This window comes from Cupressus sempervirens, chromosome 3, assembly GCF_028749045.1.
Source record: "Cupressus sempervirens isolate cs-2001-9-10 chromosome 3, ASM2874904v1, whole genome shotgun sequence".
Lineage (NCBI taxonomy): Eukaryota > Viridiplantae > Streptophyta > Pinopsida > Cupressales > Cupressaceae > Cupressus > Cupressus sempervirens.
This window is the reverse complement of record NC_143120.1, coordinates 215,014,935-215,038,972: the sequence shown is the minus strand read 5'-3', so window position 1 is coordinate 215,038,972 and position 24,038 is coordinate 215,014,935. Positions and strand designations below refer to the sequence as shown.

General features: G+C 33.2%; 1 protein-coding gene across 3 annotated transcripts in view; it reads right to left on the bottom strand.

Annotated features, from left to right (window-relative positions):
* Positions 1-24,038, bottom strand: part of LOC149565586 (uncharacterized) — a 233,695-nt gene that overhangs the window by 180,584 nt on the left and 29,073 nt on the right. Inside the window, exon 2 of one of the 3 annotated variants that reach the window (XM_089819104.1) lies at positions 13,168-13,585. The exons of 1 other annotated variant lie outside the window; for it this stretch is intronic. In XM_089819104.1, coding sequence (XP_089675230.1) covers positions 13,168-13,343 — 176 coding nt within the window. In that variant the 5' untranslated portion in view covers positions 13,344-13,585. Of the gene's footprint in view, positions 1-13,167; positions 13,690-24,038 lie in introns of all 3 variants that reach the window. One more of the 3 variants, XM_089819105.1, reaches the window with a different exon arrangement.

The following is a 24,038-nucleotide window of genomic DNA, read 5'->3' as shown; positions in this document are numbered from 1 at the left end:
ATTACAAAGTAAATATTCCTTAGTCTTGGAAAAGGAAGAAATATTTTGGAGGCAGAAATCTAGGGAGTTATGGTTAGAAGGAGGAGATAGAAACACAAAATTCTTCTATAACAGTACCAAATTCAAAGACAATGTAATCGGATCAAATCTATGTCCTCCCTAGCTAGCTCAGTTATAGATAAACCTAACAAAATAGCCTCAACCATTGTATCCTTCTTCCAAAACCTAGTAAGAGTGGAGGAGGATCGCCTCCCTCTAAATAATAGGATCTTGAACAGTATCCCAAACCTTATCTCTATGGAACAAAATCATAACCTCCTCAAGAAAATATCTAAAAATGAAGTAGAGATAGCTTTAAACAAAAGTGGATCAAATAAATCTCTAGGTCTAGACGGGTTCCCGACCTTCTTTTACAAAGAATGTCAGAGTTTCTTGGGAGATGAGGTAGTGGAAGTCCTGGAGAACATTAGGAATTTTGATAAGTTACTCATTGAATTTAATTATACCTACCTAGCTATTATACCCAAAACAGAAAATGTGTCTTCATTGGATGATTTTAGACCCATTGCTCTCTACAATACCATTTATAAAATCTTTACTAAAGTAATGGCTAATAGATTGAAACCTATCTTACCCTACATCATCTCGGATGAACAAACTGGGTTTGTCCCAAGGAGATCTATACTAGATTGTAATGTTTTGTTCCTGATGCTTCCTCCTCTAAATGTCCAGCTCGGAGCAAAACTAGTCGTGCAGCTAATAATCAATTGACTGTACGTTTGGCACAAGTAGCAAGTTGGTTGTACGGCCTGGGAGAGAGGGGAATGATGGTCGTACGACTGGTTGGGAGGACATACGATATGGAATAGAGATGGTCACACGGCTAATTAGTAACCGTACGATATGTAGTGAAAAGGGTCTTACGACAAGTTAGTGTCTATACAAAGGAAGTTCAGTAGGTTATGCTGATGGTGTCTAGTCATACGGTATGTATCTGGGTTATAGGATGATGTACAGTATGAGTGTGTATGGATGGTACAGTGTTGTGAGGGATGGAGGATATTGCAGGCTACTTCACCAATGATTGGGCCATACTCAGAGTTATCAATACAAGTGATTACATTCGCCAGAGACACCAAATAATGCTAGTACAAATATTGAAAACCAATCACATATTGATACAGAAGTAAGTATTTTCAAACAAAGATGGTGCACAGATTTGCTAGATCCGAGCAATCAATACAAAACGGAATAGGGTGAGGGATGAATCCTACCGAAACCAGAATAGCCAAGTAGGGATGGTCTTTCACTTCTAAAATGGCAAAAAATAATTAATCCCAATGGGAATTCGCAGTGCAAAGAAATAATCCAAATCGCATACCAACTACTACCTACATGTCGTGCTTAAATACCCATCGTGGAAACTTTTTGAAGGTATACAAAGATAGCTGACAACCACACTTACCTACGGAAACAATTAAATAAAATGGGTCTGAGATATACTAAATCAATCGGAACCACAAATACACATATTATTAACTTGGGCCCCAACTTAATTAATTAAAGTAACTAATTAAAGGTCCTTTTGTTATATTATTTAAATTTTGGGACCAATTAATTAATTAAATTAAATTATTACATTTAAATTTGAGGACATGACATAGATGGGGTTATCATAGCTAAAGAAGTTATTCATTCAACATACCTTCATAAAGTGAAGTCTATGCTGATGAAACTAGATATCAAAAAAGCTTATGACAAGGTCAATTTGTTCTTCATATGCAAATGCCTCGAAGAATTTGTGTTTGCCAACCAATGGATCAGCTTAGTCATTGAATGCATGTCAACTCCACAAATCTTAGTCCTAGTCAATGGTTCATCGAAAGGTGTCTTTGACATCTTGAGAGGTTTGCGCCAAGGGGGTCCTTTATCCTCCTTTCTTTTTATCATCATGGTAGAACCCTTGGGAAGGTTCATTAATGCATCTAGATTGGAAGGTTCCATTTAAGGTATGGAGATCACCTCAAATGTGGACCCTACTACCCACCAAAAATTCATGAATGATACGTTACTATATGGGGAAGCCTCCAGGGAAGAGGTTAGAAGTTATGATAGAATTTTGAGTGAGTATGCCCAAGTATTGGATCAATCAATTAACAAATCCAAATCGATGGTTTTCTTCTTCAATACCCTTGTTTCTCTAGAATAGGAAATCCTAGATATTCTAGGATTTTCCAAAGGTCAACTACCGAATAAATATCTGGGTGTCCCTCTCACCGCAGGTCTTGGGCAAGGTAAAATATGGGTATCATCATCAACTTGTTGGATTAAATGGTTTCCTCTTAGAAAAACAACTAGTTGTCTCTAGTAGGTAGAATAACTAAACTTAAATCCCTTCTTATGGACACCCCCATATGTAAGATGACTTGTGTGGAATTGCAGGTTGGCCCTCTCAACCAAATTACTAAAAAACTTAGATTCTTCTTCTGGCAAGGGTTGGAAGGAAAAACATAATTGGCTTTGCTAGCTTGGGATAAGATCTGCAGGGCCAAAGAAGATGGTGGGGTTGGCTTAAAGAGATTGGAAGAACATAATAAGGCTCTTGGGGCCAAACTAGTTTGGAAGATGATCTCTTACCCAAAGTCGAAATGGGTAAAGATCCTTAGACAGAAATACCTAGATGGGAGAAATCATTTCAATATTATTAGGCATGCCTCTCCCCCTAAGGGTTCCACGTTCTAGAATTGCCTTCTCAAATGCAAACCTCTTGTCCTTAACAACCTAACTTGGAGTCTAGGATTCAGCAATCAAGCCCTCTTCTAGGATGATTCATGGGAAGGATTTCTTATTCTTTCTTTATCATTCCCAGATAAAAGACCAATCCAACTTCTAAAAGAGAGGATTGGAGTGTTTGTAGCAGACTATATAACTCGATCCAACCAGGACCCTTTCTCCTTTAAATGGGATCTAGATTGGGAATTTGACATTGATGTTGATTTTAAGTTTAGCCTAAAGGCGATTCTTGAGTCAAGAAATGTCCCTCTTAACATTAGACCGGATAGAATCATTTGGACTGTGTCCCCTACAGGAAATTATTCCACAAAATTTGGTTATGAGATCCTCTTTATAAAGCTCTGAACTTCCCCAAATCTAGTATCCCTCTAGAGTTTTGCTAGGACAAGGACAACCTTCCTAAAGCAGATATGTTCACTTGGCTTGCCCTTCATCATAAAATCCTTACAGAAAACAAGTTTGTAAGAATGGGTTACCAAGGCTCATTTAGATGTGCGCTTTGTAAAAAAGTCTCAAAATCCATTGATCATATCCTTCTTCACTATGAATATTCTATCCAATGTTGGGCTTGGCTCTCAAACAAATTGGGTTGGCAATCTGCTATGCCCAATAATTTAGTGGACTTGTTTCTCAGCTAGCCAAAGCTTCACCCTAAGGATTCATATGGTAGCTTGTGGACCTCCTCCCTATCTTTTCTTATATGGAAGATTTGTAAGGGAAGAAACCGATGGAGCTTTAAAGAAAAACAACTAGATATCCCTCAACTTTTGAACAAACTAGAAGTTAGTATTGTGGAGGTGGTAAATAGGAACTGTAAACTTCGGCAAGGCTCTTCCTTTTTCTCCCCTTTGGATGAGAAGATGAGAAACAAATGGGATGGTTTAATCAAGCCTAGCCTTAAAACCAACAATATACCTACTCTGAGAGGATAGAAAAAATTGTTCTTGGAGTGTTCCAAAGGAGGGATGGTTTAAACTCATATTTAGCGAGGCATCAAGAGGCAATCCTAGTCCTGTAGGTATTGGGTGTTGTATCCATAATTTGAAAGGTGAAAGGGTTGCCTCAATCGCAAAATCAATTGGTACAACAACCAAAAATATGTCTGAGTTTAGAACCCTTTAGGAAGGGGTGAAAGAATGTGCTAAGCTTAAAGTAGAAAATCTAGAGATAGAATGAGATTCCACTTTGGTTATTAATGCTATTAGAAAAGGGAATACCCTTAATTAGCATTTGGATGACCTTTTACAACAAGATAAGGAATACCTAGGGACCTTTAAGACTTATGTTGCTAATCACATACTCAAAGAAGGTAATAGGACAGCAGATCATTTAGCGAACCAATGTATTGATGGTGTTAGGGAAGGCATGGGTTAGATTCTCTAGGCATTGCTAGTTAGCTAGGTAATGTAAGGGATGCTATGCAGTTGGTACTTCCTTTTCCCCACTCAACTCTAGGTGTTTATGATATACTCTCCTTAGACAAATTGTAATCTATTTAATCTGGAAGTACACCTTATTCAATTTCTAGTTAGGATCTTTTCTTAGGAATCGGGATGTCAGAGGATCCTTTTCAAGTCTATCAAAGTCCCCTTAATGATTTTTGTTTCCATGACCAAGTTGGCTCCTCTGCATGTTAATAATTTTAATTGATACCAAACAAACTTGCAATTGTTAATATTAGTATCCTATTTCTAGACTTTGGATTACTTTTGATATCTAATTGCTAATGTTTTTATATGAGCTTGAAATTATGTGAAAATACAAAGTCACATTGAGGTTTCATTATTCTAAATACATGATCCAAAGAGGCTCTCATTCCAGGAAAGGTACCTTACAATCTGCGGTTCTAGAAAGTAATTAAGGTTTCTTGAGGTACCTACAATAAGGACTTGTGGTAATGTATCTCTAAGCCCCTAACTGCGTCAAGGAAAGTTGTATACAATCACATTACATCTTCTAAGGAAAGAATTTGACAAGGGTTCCTAATGTTTAAGGAGAATGCTAGTTATAGGGATCTCAATATGGGGTATGCCCTTTTATGTCTATATTCATGCATAGGACTAAGGTCACGGGCTAAATTGGAGGTCTTCTTCTTTGTTCTTTCCTACCAACGAAGATTTTGTAATTCTTACTTCTTATAATATAATCTTTATGGCTTTGACATTTTACCTACCAATTTTTTTAAAATTTTAAAATAAAAAATATTAGAATTATAATTAGGCAAATACGGGGTGGCATCGCTTATTTATAACTTCAATTCAAATAAAAGTGAAAAATAATCTTCATAATTTTATTTTAAGGTAAATTTTAAGTTTGAAGTTTTATTAAATATTTTACCTCGATTTCTATAATTTGCATTAAGATATAAGTTTGTAAATAATTGATCTTAATATTTTATTTATTACCAGTATTATTCATTTATAACTTTAATAATATAAATAATTAATAAAACAAGAGCTTGTGCTAAAGTCGTAATCAAATTTATAATAAAATTATAGATAAACTTAAAATCTTAAAATTGTGAGTTGTTTTTTATTTATACATCAATTTTAATATTATATATATTAATTAATTTGTTATTTTATTAAATGAAAAAAATTAATTGTTATTAAATATCAATTATGAATAAATTAGATTAAAAAATAACCATAACCATACCCATTGAAAAAGATTTTTAAAAGCATAAAAAAATGGACAATTATAAGGGCCAATAAATGGTAAAAAAATTGATATGAAAACATAAGCCCTAATATAGTGAGAATATATAGAATATTATGAATATTGTAATCTGTTTATAATATTGAATAAAGTTATATGTTATTCAATTGTTCATTTTCTTTTTTGTCTATAGTAAAATTTGCTATTTATATTATTTTTAATTATTTTAATAAAATATTTTATATAATAAATGGTGTGATCTTTTTGTAGGTTTAAATTTATTTTCTTAATATTTTATCCATTTCTATATATGTATTTCTTTTCTATTTAATTCATATATTATGAAATAGTCATCACATCTTAGTATTTATCTCACCTAATCAAGCTCAATTTTGATCAATTCATTTTATGGATTAGATTGTGTTGAATTTTTTACCATCAAGAGTTGCAAAACAAAGTAAATCATTATTTGAAGGCAATCAATAGCTCTTTAAATATCATCTAAAATGCTTGTTCTCATTCTAAAATATTCAAAAAAAAAATCAGCAAAACATTAAATTAATTGTGCTAAAAGTAGTAAATGTTCATCATCATTAAGTGGTCTTCTTTCTTGTTTTCAAATTTGTGTACACATTTATAAAGGTTGTCCTATATGACATATCTTTTAACAAGACATTACTTTCTTGTATTTCTAAATATCATCATAACTTGAATATCAAATACAACTAGAGCAAACAAATATCATTTAAGCAAACATGCAAGTGAAAGTCTATGTTGCACAAGGTTGAGTTTATGTACAAGAAAAAGGTCTATAACCATGAACTTGATCTCTAATAAAGTAGAAACCAAACACAAATCTATAGCTATTTTACTAATAAAGAGGTATGATTTCCAAAGCAAGTTGTATCAAAATTATTCTGACCATTATGTATTTATCCTTCTTTAGGCTTAATATCCTAAAATAGTTGTTACAATTAGCTAATTGCTAATTCTATATTAAAAGTTATGAATGGTTATATAAAAAACGCTTACTTTTTAGCAAAGTTTGATAAAGATGATAGTTGAGCTTCTTCTTGCCCTTCAAATTCCACAAGGATTACAAAAAAATATAAAAAGATTAAATTATATTGTACTTAAATCATAATTTCTAGTCCTCTTGTCAACAAGATGTGATTAACAATCATAATGCTTAATGGAATACTGTATTAAACACATATAATTTTATTCCTTCCTCATATTTAAATTAAAAATATATATTTAACTAAAAAAATAAAATACTCCACACTTATCTCTTTAAATTAAGTTTTGTTGGAGGTTTTTTTTTTTCATAGATGTCATGTACCAACCTTCAATATAAAGGATAATTTATGTGTACATTTTGAATTTATGTTAATTTTGAAATGATAACACATAAATACATGTATGTGTACATGCATCCATGCATACATACAAGTAATTAATTCATTTAAGACTATGGATAACATAGAATAGTATTGCATTGATGTCTCTTCACAACTTATTAGCTACATTTATTGAAGACATTTATATTAGTTATATACAAGTTCAATATAATTATGAAGATCTCAATTTTAATGCCATTTGTCTAACTCTCAATTAGTAAATCCTAGCATAGCTTTTTGTGTGTGCATAATGTTGTAGTGATTGATTTGTTTAGCATACAATTCAAACTTTGTTCTCAACCCATGACTCAAACCTCCTTATAAATAACTCTAGGGTAAACGTGTGTGTGTGTGTGTGTGTGTGTGTGTGTGTGTGTGTGTGTGTGTGTGTGTGTATCTATGTCTATTGTTGTAGTGGTTGATTTGTTTAGCATACAATCCAACCTTTGTTCTCAACCCATTACTCAAACATCCTTCTAAATAGCTCTAGGCCTGGTCAAACCTGTGTGTGTGTGTCAACATTTGTTCTCAGTCCATTACTCAAACCTCCTTGTAAATAGCTCTAGGCCAAACATGTGTGTGTGTGTGCATGTGTCAACCTTTGTTCTCAACCCATTACTCAAACCTCCTTATAAATAGTTCTAGGCCAAATGTGCGTGCAATGCTTGATTTGTTTACCATACAAAATGACCTTTGTTCTCAACCCATTGCTTAAACCTCCTTATAAATAGCTCTAGGCCAAACAACAAAGTGATATAGCACGATGTGGATTGAGCTACATAGCATAACCCTATGAGTGGATTAGACTACATAGTGTGAGCCAATTAGTCTTATTCAAATTTCAAATGTCCTACTTTAAAGGCAACCTCCTCATGCAATAGAGTTTTGTTATAATCTTTTGATATCTAATTTGTATATTATTTTGTGTTATAATTATTCAGCATTACACATGCACAAGTCAAGAGCAAAAATTTAAGTTATTACATAATTCAAAGCAGCTAAGTGCATCATACCCGCTCCAACTTATTATCACCAATGCATTTGATTTGGTCTAATTTTAAATATATTATTTGATTATTTTAATTAAATTTATATCATTATGTTGTAAGAGATGGCACATCGTAATGTTCCAAGAAAGCAGATATCTTCACATAAATGGGTGAACCCTAAAACAATCACACTACCTAGGTTTTAACCATAGCATATCCTTTCCCCCCATATAGTTTTCTCCCATATGCATACTTTCATTGATGCTGCTTGTGTGGATTTTATTGAATGCCAAAAGAAAAATGATGTGCTTGTCAATTAACAACTCTTAAAGACAGATATAACATCTAAACCTTACATACTGATCCATAATCATCCTTCATATTCCACAAGCATAGACTTGTTGAATGCATTAGCAACATGTCGATGATAATAGCCAAGAGCCTAAAATTATTGTGATTCATGTGAGGTTTTAACCCCTTTTCCACAAAGTATTGGGTACAAATTTCTCTTATCAAGTTGCATGATCTCATAGGCATCATATATCAAAAGCTTTTAGGGGACAACTTACCAAATTGATACCCATTAGACCATTGAACACCTAACCCCAAGTTTGATGCCTAGGTATATTGTTGCTAACATTAAGGAGTTGGTCTTCTACTAAGAAATGTCTAAATCTTGAGAATAAGATCCAAGTATTGATTGGCCACATGGTATAATCCTTATATAAGGGATGAATGGTAGTAGGAATAAACCTCTTGTTCCTCAACTCACAACTTAGCATCTTGCAATTTTATAGGTTTAATCTCCCACATTCATCATCTCTTTTTACAATAATTAAAAATAATATATATTTGTATATTTATTTAGTTTTGTCTTTATTTTTAATTCTTCACATGCTCATTGAAACTTATGGATGATTGAAAACCCATCTTTTATGGTGCATTTACTAATAACTCACGTAGTGACAATCACTTTTGGTCCATACACATTTTCCTTCTTTAACACATTTTGTTTGTTATTCACTTGCCTTTGTATTTTTTGGTTTCCCTCTATGGATTTAGGATGCAAAACAATGTGTCCCCAAGAAAATTCATTCATGTTCACCAAAACAATAATTGTAATATTTATGGGTTTGTCAAAACATTGCATGATTTTCATGTATAGCACCCAACTACTCTTTCTTCTCTATAGTATTCTCTCTTGCATTAACATGATTCGTGTATGATTTCTTAGCATTTTCTTGTTCATTTATGGAATTTGTCACCACCACACACACTATAGTACTTGGCTCCCCATTTAGACATAGTACTAGTGTTTTACGCTACAAGTCAAGTGTTTCATCTATATAACATAAACACAAACGAACAAACACCTATTGTGGAATCTCATATTGTGCCATTATGCCTACAAGATAGCATCTCAATTCTCTTCCCTTGGCTTTGTCCTACACAATTTTATCTCATAGAACATAGCTATTTCGCAAATAGAAAAATTTTCCCCTACATGATGAATGTTTAAATGGCCCTAAAAAGTTGTGGCATCATTCCACAAGTGTCACTGAGAATTAAATGGATGTATAGAGTGGACATTATCTTTCACAAAACCTACATGTCCTTTCAAATGTATACCTATTATTAACCATTCTAGCAATCCTTGAGCAAGTGGGGCCTTTGTAATTCAGCTAAGATGATCTTTCTTGTTGCATCATGATTTACATGTCCCCATGCTTCCCTTGGGTGCATCTCTTAGAATATAATTATTTTGGTCATGCATCAAACATCATATTGTAGCCTTCCCATATATTATAAGTCTAAGAAAACTTATTAACTGAAATCCTTCTTTTCTTCAATGCAAATTATTATATTGAGACTCATCTAGTATAGATGGTCATTAAAAAGGATTCCCTACTATCTTCATACTATTGTAAATACCACAATCTCAAATAACTTTGTTGATAAATGGTCTACAATCATATTGCTTTTCTCTCTTCTCGCCATAAGTCAAAATGTGAGTTTTTGCAAAAGTAAAGCTATACTAACAATAATTAAATAAATTCAATCATTCACCGTCTTTTCTTCTATATTACGCATTTATAATTATATAACTTCAACATATATGTAAATAAGTTTTCCCTTCATATCTTAGTCCTCCAAAAAAAAATACAAGTTATTAATTCAATTAGTTGACTAAAAATCAATTTATTATCTAATAAATCAACTCGTGCATTCCTAAGGATGCTTCAGCCATAGTCAAACTTGTGCATGTCATAGGAAGGATAAACAACAATTCCTCTCTCTCAGCAGCCCAAAACAAAAAATGTAGCAAGTAACAGTTTGAAATGTTTTGTGAGGCAAGAAGGCTTAAAAAATATTGAAGGTTTCGAAACTAAGCAAGGCAATCTTACAGCTATCATTTAAGAACATGAAGAAGGCATTGTAAAGTCAATGGTCTTCAACCCTATAGATTAAAATAGTTACTAGTAATATCCCAATCCTTCACAAATGCACTTTGCTCTCGAAGTTCCAAAATTTCAATGAACATTTTGAGCTGTCAATTCAATGAGTTCCTTTTCCATTTTTCATTGATAAATCTTTCAAATGCATGAAAAGTAATAAATTCTGCCTTATGATATGCATATAATGTGATATACTATAGAGGATATCTCCTACCTGTCAATGTTAATCTTGATTTAAGAGTCACTTAGATTAGCAACTGCAATCTTATGGTTGGTAAATAATAAATATATGTGAGAAATAAATCACAACATTAAAAATTGCACAAACTGCACAACCCAAAATTTCGCTCGGCACAAACTATTGCCGAGTGCCAGTTTTGGGTTGTGCAGTTTGTGCAGTTTTTAATGTTGTGATTTATTTCTCACATGGTATCAGTACTTTGAGGCCCCACATCCAAAGTGCTGATGGAGAATGACACCTGTGTCATTCATGAAAAGGATGGGAGCAAGAACTTACTTGCAGCAGTTCAAATGACAAAGAACAGAATGTTTCCCTTGACGATAGAGACATGTTTCTCATCTCAAGTTGGTGCTGCACCTCTCACACAATCAGCTCTAAGGAGTGTGATTGAAGACCCATCACGGCTATGGCACCTCAAGTATGGTCATCTAGGCTATGCTGGTTTAAATTTGTTGTCAAATAAGAGTACAATTGAAAGTTTAATGTATTTGACTGCAACTCAGCCAGACCTAATGCATGCAGTAAGTTTGATTTCCAGATTTATGGAAACACCAAAGGACTCCCATTGGCAAGCGAGAAAGAGGATCCTAGGATATGTGAAAGGTACCAAGGGATTTGGAATTTTGTATACTACATCAAATGAATTCAAGTTGGTTGGTTACACTGATAGTGATTGGGCTGGAAGTATAGATGATAGGAAGAGCACTTCTAGATACATGTTTCAGATGGGATCGAGTGCAATTTCATGGGCATCCAAGAAGCAACCTATTGTTGCTCAATCTACAGTAGAGGCTAAATACATAGCAGAAAATGTAGCAGCATGTCAAGCTATTTGGTTAAGGAAGATCTTGAGAGATTTGAATGAAAGGCAAGAGGATGGATCCACAATTTATTGTGACAACATTTCATCAATTGCATTGTCCAAGAATCCAGTCTTCCATGGGAGAAGCAAACATGAGATCAGATATCACTTCATCAAAGAGTTGGTGGAGAATGGGGATATCAAAATGGAATTTTGTAAGTTTGAGCAGCAGCTAGCAGACATTTTCACAAAGCCATTAGGCATTGGAAGTTTTGTACACCTAAGAGAGTGTCTTGGTGTAGTTGATTTGGATTAGCAGTGATCCTTGTTTGTTTGGCTTGGGACAAAGGGGGAGTGTTGGAATATTTAATGTTGTTGACGTTTGCCCCTGGAGCCAAATGCCCACCTTCCACCCCTGACGGACTCCAAAACAAGCATAAAACATAAATGCGGTGGGTGAGTTTTGAAATCAGGAAAGAGAGGGAAAAGTATGACAAAAAGGAATGTCTCAAATTCATTCGATTAGATTCATCAGATCAAAAGTTTAGCAGAGCAAAGCAAAGAAGGAAGAAGAAGAAAGTGATCAGCAGATCCAATCTCTCCAGTTGCACGTGATTCCTCTATTCACTCAGTAAGTTCGTTATTGTTGGATTTGTCCTATTGAAGCAGTGATTGCTCCAAGCACCATTGTATGCAGCCATTAGTGTTGCAAGTTTAAAGTTCATTGAAGTTTGAAGTTTTACCAGTTTAGGGTTATTTTAGAGTTTTCTGGTTGAAGCCGAATGCTCCCAGATTTTGTAATATTTATAATCTCAATTGAATAGAAAAACAAGTAGGCATACTTGAATCCATTGCTCTTCATCTATTCATTGTTTTTTCTGAGAAGTCTATTGTTGAATACTTCAGCTTGGCTCTCTGTCTTAAGTGGTAAAAATATTAAGTATATGAAACAGATCACTCGGCATCCTCTTCTGTTGTGTATCACTTTCTAGTGACTGCCAAGCATTGCCTTTGAGTGCCGAGCTCTTCTTGTGCTGAGCTAACTCGACACCAACTGCCTATCACTCGGCACCTTCACGTGCCGAGAAAATTGCCACTCGGCTCCTTAAGGTGCCGAGCAAAACTGGCACTCGGCAATAGTTTGTGTCGAGCGAAATTTTGGGTTGTGCAGTTTGTGTAGTTTTTAATGTTGTGATTTATTTCTCACAATATATACATCATCTATATGAATAAAGTAGTCTATATATACCACTTCGAAAACTGAAATTCACATAGTTGCTTCCTTTTATTATGTTTCTCAGGAATCTCTTTCAAAAGCATATAATATGGTTACAGTTTATTCTTTATCTGCTAATAGTCATTCAAACACCTGTTCCTCTGAATAATTTCTCTACGAAAAGGCAGCAACTCATACAACCTTAAAGCCTATCTATAAAGGACCCAGAAGAAGAATTCTGAAGATAATATAGTCTGTTAAACAGTTTCATCATTTCTCTAAGAAAAGGCAGCAACTAATAAAACCTCAAAGCCTATCTATAAAGGACCCAGAAGAAGAATTCTGAAGCTAATATAGTCTGTTAATCTGTTTCATCACAACACTTACTTTAAACACGGGAGGTCCTCAATTTAATGTTAATAGTTATAAATTTAAGCAAACAAAAGATTAAAGACTTTAATTGTATCAAATTAAGCTAAATTATTCATGAACACCTTAGACTATAATAAGTCTTAAGCATTATTTTATCATTTCACAATTTACGAGCATGAAAGCTACACACAGAGATTCACAAGCTGGATCAAAATAATTTTAATCAAAGTAACTCCATACCTTTCCTGTTCATTGCTAGGTTTAAACTTGGTTGATACTTCAACAGTAGGATTGACTTGATCTGACTTCACAAACCCATACTTATCCACTGGCCTGTAGGGAGGTACAGGGCCAGGTTCAAAATCAGCACCGATCTGTTTCCTATCAATGTCATCTTGGGTTGCGGCTCCCCTCATTTCAACCTTAAAAAAAATGGCAATGGGAAATAAAACTGGCCAGAGCAATTTCTCAGTTGCATAAAAGTTTAGAACTGGTCTTGGTTATGGAGTCCACTTGAAATAATGGAGGCCAAAATAGAGTTTTCCCAATACAGATTAATTACAGATTAATTATTCTTGGACAATTTTACAAGCCCACTGTAATATTGATTAATCTTTCAAATCTTGCAGTCCTGAGTTCAAATTCCCATGTTAAACTCCTGCACAAGCAAGAAGCAACTAGCACTTTCAGAAAACTCAAATTACCACCGATGTAATCACTGAAAGATATTTGACAGCACCAACGAATCAACATGTCAAATTCCTGAAATCATTTGTACCCATAAGTTTTAACATTTCATTAAGATCATGAGTGTATGTGATGTACATATTTGCTAGACAAAGTAAAATTCCGTAAGTGCAGAAAATACATATGGCATGTACAAACAAAGTTTGATGACAGTTTAAAAGATTACAGAAAGAGGCATTACTCCAATTCAAGGCAGAAACTTGAACAGAAAATGTTTTAGCTCATACATATCCATGAAGGTATGCAAATACATGTATTGCCATTCACGATATATGCATTATGAAGTAGTTTCTGGATTTGATTGTGTGTGTTTTTTATGATAAAAATTACACACAATCAAATCCAGAAACTAATTCATAATTTACAATAGATTGTGGAAATCTGATATTATTAATATATGCATTATTGCTCTGTAACCATCTGTTAATAAAAAACACTGCTTACCACACAGTGATAAAATAGCATTCATATTTTCATTGTCATAGGCTAGCCAATATTATTTGAATAATAACACTAGATACGTCAAACATTAATAGTCATCTGTCTTTAATTTTTTAGAAGGGGAGCTCAACAGCACATTATAACAAATGAACCTGAGTTATTTAAACAAATGTTCTTTATTTAAAACGCTAATTTAAATAAGAACCTATTCATTGATCAATTATTTAATATTATGAAGACAAGAACCTACAACACAACAGCAACTTGTGAGCCTCTTATGTGGGAGGTCTTGGGTTTGAGTCAACTCAAGCTTAATACACAATAATAATTATTTAATATTATGAGCAAAAAAGCAAACAAAGAAATAAGTATTGTTACGAAAGCAAACAATCATACATCCTCAGTCTAAAAGAAAAATTAGTAGAGGTATATTTTTAGATATAAAACAGATACAGGTATATTGAACATCTGCATTTTTTTAATTTAGGAATAAAAGGAATATAGCTTTTTCTTTTTTCCACTGATAGTATTTTCAGTGTAAAGAAGCTGTACAAGTGCTGTCTAGCCATCTGCCATCTCCCTTCTCACAAAAAGATTCTGCTCGTAAACTTGGGGAACATTTGATTACCACTCAAACACATGAATGATCCATGTACGCTAAATATACAGTTTTTTTTCTCAATTGTCATCTTTTATGTATCCATGTTTTCCTCCAAATATAGATAGCACCCTGTTTCTCCTTTCTATCATTTTCCTTTATCATATATCTCTAAATACTATTCTCACAAAAATAGAAGAACAACGTAAGCAAGCATGTCTACACACATAGGAGATCCACATGTGCAGATTGGCAGTTTGACTTTAGCTTACACACAAGTGTTTTCTAGGAACAAGGATCTCAGGTAATTAAATTAGTTGATTTGTCTTATATACAGATCATATATCACAGCCAAAGTCCCTTTTAAAGGATCAAGAATTTCTGCCAGTCAAATGTTTTCGTGATGGAAATTACAGGGGAAACTTGCAACCTTGCAAGTGAAGTCCCTACAGAGCATTCCATTTACACAGTATTGAAACTTCATGGCAGAACTGTAAATGGAATTCTATTACTCGGGTTTAAAATAGTAAAACTTCAGTAAAAACAAAGAAATTTAAAAACGATAAAGACACCTAAAAATAGAGGGAAAAGACAAATTTTGTTATTTCAAGTTAAATACAATGCATAGGTATAAAACATACATAATGCACAAAAATGACAACAACAAAAGAAAAATGGATTGTATGAATATTATTATACATTTTCTACGAAGGTTTATATAACCCCAGGATGGTAGAGCATGCATCATAGACAATGGCCTATTATTTAAGGGGCAGCCCTATATTTTATTTACCGAGCCCTTCATCAGGATATTTACCAAAACTCTCATTAGAGTTTAACTTTTTCAAATAAAATTATTTTAGAACATCCTAACCCTGACGCTAAACCAAAAAATTCAGTATGCATTTATCTGTACTTATCTGCCATGAGAAAGTGAAATAAAAAGTCATGTATAACAAAATATTAGAAACACTTAGTGAAAAATTAGACAAAAGTTTGGGATAACAATTGCTGCCCTGGCCCCAACAACATGACTAGCATCCCCAAATTTTGACTAAGAAAACTTCTAAGACGTTTGTATTCTCAAATTGTTTGGAAATTGATGCCAAAGAATCCCTAGTTCTAGACTAGCATGCAGTCTTGCAAAGGTGGTCCAGTTTGTTAAAATTTGAGACATGTTGTAAATCATCTTAAGATGAGCATCTTGAAGATCATCTTATTGTCTCATGAGTACAACACCCTGTTTGAAACCTATGACTTGTAGAAGTCACAACTTTGTCACTAAAAATCGAAAAAGAGTATCATTTTTACATATCATTTTATATTTTGAAAGGGATACAATAGTTCTATGAAAACATCTATATTTTGAGGTCACCTAATCAAGTGGGCACATTGAAGTGGAAATTTGAGTTTCTTGTGATCATCTAAAGACTAACATCCATGTTATAGAGAAATTTAAAAAATTTAGATTCCTCGTGGTAAACTGTGCAAATGACTATGTTGAAGAGCACTTTGGACATTCCTTGAAGTTGCCTTGGAAAGTGTTGGTTAAAAAATTTGCCACTGCAAATGCTTTTTCAAAATTAACCACTTTTTCACTAGGAGCAGTGATGAATGTTTACAACAGTTGAAGAGACTGTTATGATATTTATGACCTTCCTCTTACTATGAGAGGAGCAGCTCCCTTGTAGGATAGGCTTGTTAGTATTTTTGGGGTTTTGAACGTAGAAATTCATAAGAAAACAAAAATGAAAGATAAGATGTAAACTAACTTTTGAAGTTTAATATATTCATGTCAGAATACCAAGGACATGGTATATTAGTCTCATTTACTCAACATTCAGGAAATAAAGGTTTCACATAGGAAACAAGTTGAATTGACATCCAAAACTCTGCTTGTTTTCTATTGTTTTGCTTAAACAATACTGTCCAAGATCCTGTGTATAATATCTTACGTGAAGAGGGGAATAATTTTTACAACATCTTCAATCATATATATATGACAGACTTAAGTCAGATAACTACTTAGATTAAGTACCTAACTACCTTGTGTAACTACTTGGTGTGACCAACTAGGATGGTCACTTAAGATAACTACTAAGGAAAAGCTATCTAAGATTATTACACAGGGTAACTGTCTAAGATTGTTACTTATAATAGCCACTTAGGATAACGGGTTAAGACAACTACCTAAGTGACTACTTATAGTAACAATGTTCTTCGAAAGAAGATAGGATTTACCTAGCTTTTACAAAGATAAAGGCCAAAATCTAGCTTTAAGAAAACATACGAGTCATATAACAATAATTATAATAAAAATTGAGACTTGTAATTGTTCAACCCAAAATGCTAGCTAACAAATATTACAATCAATCTATTATCATTATGCATCTATTTGTGGTGTTCTTAATGAAATAGCTAGTCCTAAAGTTTGATTTTGTTGAAGAGGGAACTTCCCCTTGAACATTTGCAAAAAATTGATGGCGAGGGCTACTAACTTGCTCTTTGGGATGACAAAGTTAGTCATTATAATATTCCAAGTGCTCTAGCTCTCGTTAATACCTCCAATTCAAACCACATATCAGGAAAATAAGAACTCGAAGCTTTCAAAGAAAAGGAGATGTCACTCAACCTTTCCATTGTGTCTTCATTGAAAACTTTTCTACTAAACAAGTCCTTGTCAATCGTACCTTGGGAGTTCTCATGTATAGCTTGGATTTCATCCATCAATGATATATTAGGACAAATCAAGGAGAATTATTCTGAATCTTCATTTTTATCTATTCACAAGCTTCTCATGTTCTGCTGAAACTTGACAAATGACTATTAACTTACAATCTTCCAAAATATCTTCAATATTTGGGAAGTGAAAGTAGCTTGAACCTATTTTGAGGTTGTCTTTAACATCTCCTTTATTATCAAAAATGATCCTAATCTAATCACCATACAAATTGATTTAGACCAATTCTTCTCAATATATTGTGTATCTAAAGAAAATCTACAACCATAATGATAAGCCCAATAGGAGATGGGATGTCATTCTTCTTCTCGTCACAACATTACTCGTCAGCCACATTCAATTGTCTAAAGAGATAAAAATCACGATAAGCTTTTCATCCCCATCCTTGGCATATATGGTTGCTTTTTCCACCAATTGCATGTGCTTGAAGGTTTCTAAAGATTCTTCAACCAAACTGGTTTATTGTATTTCCTACAATCATTGTGTCAAGGTTGCACTACAACATGCATGTTTCACTAGAGAACTTGTAACTAAAATGTCCAACAAAATTTTGATTTCTGCCATGCATTGGACCAAATACGCTGCTTGGAACCTCCATTGTATTGCGGGCATAGGATGCGGAACCGACTTTGCACATGTCAATTGTGTTTGTGTTTAAGTTTCTAAAGTCATTTCAACAAATACATATCCACTGCATTCGATAAGATGATGATATCTTTCCTTATGCACATATACTATATCGAGTTAATAGGTAGGTACTTGTAGTTATGATAACTACCTATCTTTTGGCCTCTAAACATAAGAAAGAAACTCCCCTTATTGACACATAATGCAAGTTGGATAACTTATGATTTCCATTAGAATTTCGAATGTGATAAAAAAATTGCCTTTTTGGAAAGTTCTGCTTGTTGGGAAAAACACTGATCACCAATTTAGTTGATACATTTGCCATCAGTAAGTTGTATTTCTTGGGAAAACCCCAATTTATATCAATTCGCAACTTCACTAGTAATTTTCATTGTTCGGATTTGATTAATCACCGACATTTTAAAGACTCAACTTTGATGAAGATTATTTATTAACCATCAATTAGGCCTTCTACATGCTCATTATTGTCTATCACAGACATATTTGTTATGATAAATTCCAAGATGCAATAGGACATAATTTTGGAGCAACTATAAGTTTTCCTCCCAAAGAAAACCTACATTATTTTTTAGTGTTCAATTTGAGATTAAAGCCTTCTAATTCTTTTTTAGCACAATGCATATCGAATTCTATCACAAGCTTGTTATTGTCTATCACAAATATATTCTTATATTAATTTCTAAGATGGAAAAGGATTAGTTTGGGAACAACTACAACTAAGCTTTCTTACAAAAGAAAACTAAGTTTTCTTCCAAAAGAAAAGCTACGTCATTTTTGAGTGTTCGATTTGAGATCAAAGTGTTCCAATTTTTTTCATCACAATGCATATCCAACTACTTTACGTGGAGGAATCAAACAACTTTATTGATGAGCACACCTCTGAATTGTGTTTGAACTTTGATGTACAGTATATTTCTTTAATGATGATCTATGGTTGATAAATGCAATTTAGATTTGTTCTTTATCTCCAAATCCTTGCATAAAGGTAGATAATAGATTAAACTTGATTTGAAATCAAGGGTCTTCTTTTGCAAGGCACGCACACTTTGTAATATAAATTTCGTGCTTTGAGAAGCACATAACTTGAATTCGAATGCCTTTCTTCATGGTTGAGTGTGTGCCTAAACTGGGATTTGGTGTTCTTAATCGTGAGAGTGCAAGAGCAACCCTGTTCAAAGCAATTTCAATTGCCCTTTTCCTTCAAAAAAAATCATGCCTATGGTATTCAAATCTTGGTTTTAGCATACAATGCTTTGATTTGAGGATTTAATGACAACTTTTGACAGTGGCTCTTCCACTTATGCTCTTGCACCTAAGCTCATCCAAGCCTTTTCCTCATTTTACTCTGTTGTACATTTCTAACACAAAGTCTCCACTTGAGCAATGCAGGGAGAATGTTGAAAAAGATAGTTGAGCATTACTCTTAGCCATTTCAAATTCTTTTTCATCACAAAGCATATCCAATTCTATTACAAGCTCGTCATTGTCTATCAAACGTATCTTGTTATGATAAATTCCAAGATGGAAAAGGATTTAGTTTTGGAACAATTGCAACTAATGTTTTTTTCCAAAAGACAACCTACATTACTTTTAAGTGTTCAATTTGAGATCAAAGCATTCCTATTCTTTTTCATCACAATGCATATCCAATTGCTTTATCTAGAGGAATCAAACCACTTTATTGATGAGTGCACCCATGAATTGTGTTTGAATTTTGATGCACACTTTATTTCTTTACTGATGATGTATGAATCGTACGATTAATAATTGCAATTGCAATTTTTGCTTTATCTCCAAGTTCCTATGTAAAGGTAGATAATTACATTTCACTTGATATGAATTCAAGGTTCTTCTTTAGCAAGGAACACACATTTTGAAATTTAAATCTAGAAACTTTGAGATGCACATGACTTGAATTTGAATGCCCTTTCTTCATGGTTGAGTGTGTGCCTAAAACTGGGATTTGGTGTTCTTGATCATGAGAATGCAAGTGCAACCCTGTCCAAAACAATTTTAGTTACCCTTTTCCTTCAAAGAAAAGCATGCCTATGGTACTCAGATCTTGGCTTTAGCATACGATGCTTTGATTTGATGATTTAATGACAATTTTTGACAATGGCTCTTCCACTTATGCTCTTGGACCTAAGCTCATCTAAGCCTTTTTCTCATTTTACTCTATTGTACATTTCTACCTCAGAGTCTCAACTTGAGCAATGTAGGGAGAATGTTGGAAAAGATGATTGAATTCAGCTTCACTCTTAGCCATTTATATGTTCTTGAAATTTTTTAAGCATTTCTAACAAGTCTAGTTTAGCTCACATATTTATCTAAGAGTGACATTCCAATCCTGTGCATATCCATTACAATCCATGATATGACACCTCTTTGAAAAATGCTTGTCAAACTACTCACACTTCCTATTTATGATGTCATGCACATTAATGACTTTTAATTGTTCACCATTTTTGTGATGATCCATTTTCGAAGAATCAAATATCTTAAGTTTTTCTATGTCCTCCCTTAATGAGAGTAACATTTCATTTATATTGCTCAATAAGCTATGTCCTAAAAGACATTCATGTTCATAGGCACCTCTTCATTTAATATTGAAGATATATTATTGTTATTATAATTATTATTATCAATTATTATTAAATATTGTTATATTTAGTTAATATATATCTGTATATTTATATTGTCAGTAACATATTATTATTCATTTTTATTAATTATTATAGTATTTAATACTATATCGTTGATAGTATTATATATAAGTTATTGATATATTTGAATACTATTTATTATTCATTTAGTTATTCATTTATTATTGGACTCGTATAATTTATTGGTCTTACATAGTTATACGATTATTATATGTATTATTGGACAACTAATATACTTTTTATCAATTGTCTATATTCCTTTATAATTGTAATTATATTTTTAATATTATCATTAATAATTAATTTTATTATTGACATTTAATATTACTTTATTTTTATACTTCTAATATTTCTTATAATAATTATTAATTTTATTAAGATCCTACTTATAACTGGGACATGATAATTTTGCCATGAAATTTTAGCTGAATTACCAGAATGTGACAATGAGAACCTAGAAAAGTCAAAAAGTTTCAAGCTGACAAAGCTTTAATCTTGACAACTTTCAAGAACAAGGCACAAAAAAAAAATAAAAGCTTTAAGATCTCACAATCCGTGAACTGGGTCAACTCAAAACTTGGCCACATTGTTTGGAATCTTCTTAAGATTAGTCCTATACGCAAGTTTAACAAACTAAGTTATAATTTTCAAGATGCAATCCTTTTGGTACTTTTAGTTTTTGTGAATGTGTTGCATTGCTTTTAGGGCTAAGAAAAAGCATAAGACACATGATGAGTCAATGATCTTCATCAGTCGGTCTTCACCTTCAACTTAGGAGGATGCCTATGAACACAATATGAAAATGCTTGAAATTCTTATTGGTTAAAATGACTCAGGAACAAATGTCGTGCCAAATGTTCAAAAAATCTTCCAGACAAGTTTGAAAATAGGGTAACAAAGTCATGTTGATTAAAAGTTATTTCTTTCTTTTGGTTGCTCTGGTAAGAAATTGAGTTGATGCATAGATGAGAAGATGGACGCATTTCATGGAAATAGCTAGGCCACATATATATCCTTGTTGGCCATTATCGTGAGACATTGTATACACCCAAGAAAATTGATTTCTAGATGCAAAGGCATGCCATATGTCACACACTGACAGTTCGATACACATAGAGGTACAAACAAAATTAGCTAAGTTCATCCATTTCCTATAGTTGCCACATACTCCTCATTTATATCTGATATTGGATAAATATATGATACTTCAAAATACCACACATACTACGTTCAAATATATCCATGAACAAGCCTATATTTGGGCCATATCTAGTATGTCTAACTCTAGATACAACAATAGATGATAACTGTATCTAAATTCTAAACACATCTACAACCTATATTTGGCCCATGTCCAACATGTTATGCATCAAGTATTCTGATAAAGTGATGAAGAATGCCATATTTGTCATTTTGAATGTGCTCCTATTTTTTTCTTCCAAAATGTTTGTGTGCTCTCCAATCAACGAAGTGATTGATAGTTGTTCGTTTTATTACATTATCATTAAAGGTAAGAGAGTATTCTACTATGCTGAATTGTTGTGCGTTGCTATAAATTGTTGAATTTTCGGAAAGATGTAAATGTACTAACACTATTTGTAATTTCTATGTGTTCCAAATTACATTCGCAAGGCATATGTATATGACATTTAAGAGGCGTGTCTCTTCAACTCTAATTAGTTATCAATAACATATGTTTATTTTCATTAAGAATGTGGCAATATATATATATATATATTCAATAAGTTTTATCTGAAAGAAGCTACAAAACTTGAACACACCCTCTTAGCTACAAAGGATAAACGCGTGTATTACCTCAAAGTAAAATAAGGATATCTTTCATAAGAAGATATTCAACATTTTGATATCACATTTTATATCGTGCGTATTAGTCTTCAAGAATATCAACATGCACGATATTCACCAAGTACTCAATAAGGTTTGATATCACATCTGATATTGTAAGTATTGGTCTTCCAGAATATCGGCATTCAATATTTCACCAAGTACTCTTTGAGTAATGGCCTCCCAGAATATTGAGATGCAAGACATTCACCATATACTCAATTTGTTTGATCTCATAATACAAGTTATTATAAGATCATCAACTTACAATAACTTCTGCAAATACAAGTGACATCATTTGGAAGTCATCACTTCCTCATGTACACAGGGGGTAGATCCATTAAAATCAAAGTCATGAGGTATATTCATGAATCACAATCCTCTTGATTGTTACAATTTATTGATCATTAGAGAATCCATCTCAACATGGTTTACTCCCTTTGAATCAATATGAATGTGATTATCTAAGGTTGATGAGATCACATCCTCTATCTGCTCTCTCTCTTTTAAGGTTGCCTGAAATGTCAGTATCCCTCTAAATCTCACTCTTCTGCAAGAACATTCTTGGAGGAAAAGATCAAGGCAAATAGCTGTTATAGTAAAAATCACCTTTAATGATTATTCTCAATAATAATATATATAGCCACATCATATCATACAATTTTAACTTCACCTTCCAGCAAGGATAGTGCCACATAGGCATTCAGTGCTGCTCTTAATGAGATTACCTCCCTATCTCTAGATTAAATGTCCCATGCTCTGCATTGCTGGTGGGCCCACACCCTTCCCTTGGCATGTGAATGGCTATGAAGAGTATATGGTTCATAATTTCCTTTTCTAGGTTCCCATATTGCTGACGTATGTTGTATCCTTCTCGTATACTTTCCACGGTATCAGATTGTATTGACGCATCTTTTCTTTATTGCTTGACTAGGCATTATTTTGTTTTGATCTTCCACCCGATACTTTGTCTGCAATTAGAATTCACTCCTCATATATTTGTATTCATTCTTTTCTGTATGCATACTTCACCAAATGCATTCAACCATTCCAATCTTAGTGATAATGTTTAATCCACGTCATTATATATTTTCTTCATGAAATGTTGATGTCTGATGCCTTTGTCACGTCATTAGTCATTAGGTTTCCTTTCTTACTTGCTCTATTATCTCATTTCAAACACATTTTTTTCCATTCAACCTAACATTGATAATAAAATGTCCTTCCTGATCAACTATAATTATTGTGTGCCCTTTTTACTCTGTTCCTCCACACTGGAAGGTTACACACATTATATCCATCAACACAAACACATTGCAATTATAATCTGCAATGTATAGTGTTCTAATAGCCCCGTGAGGATTGCCCCCACCACATTAACATTGAAAATAATCCCCATGCTCATGCCAAAGCTCTGCACAAGGTCTCT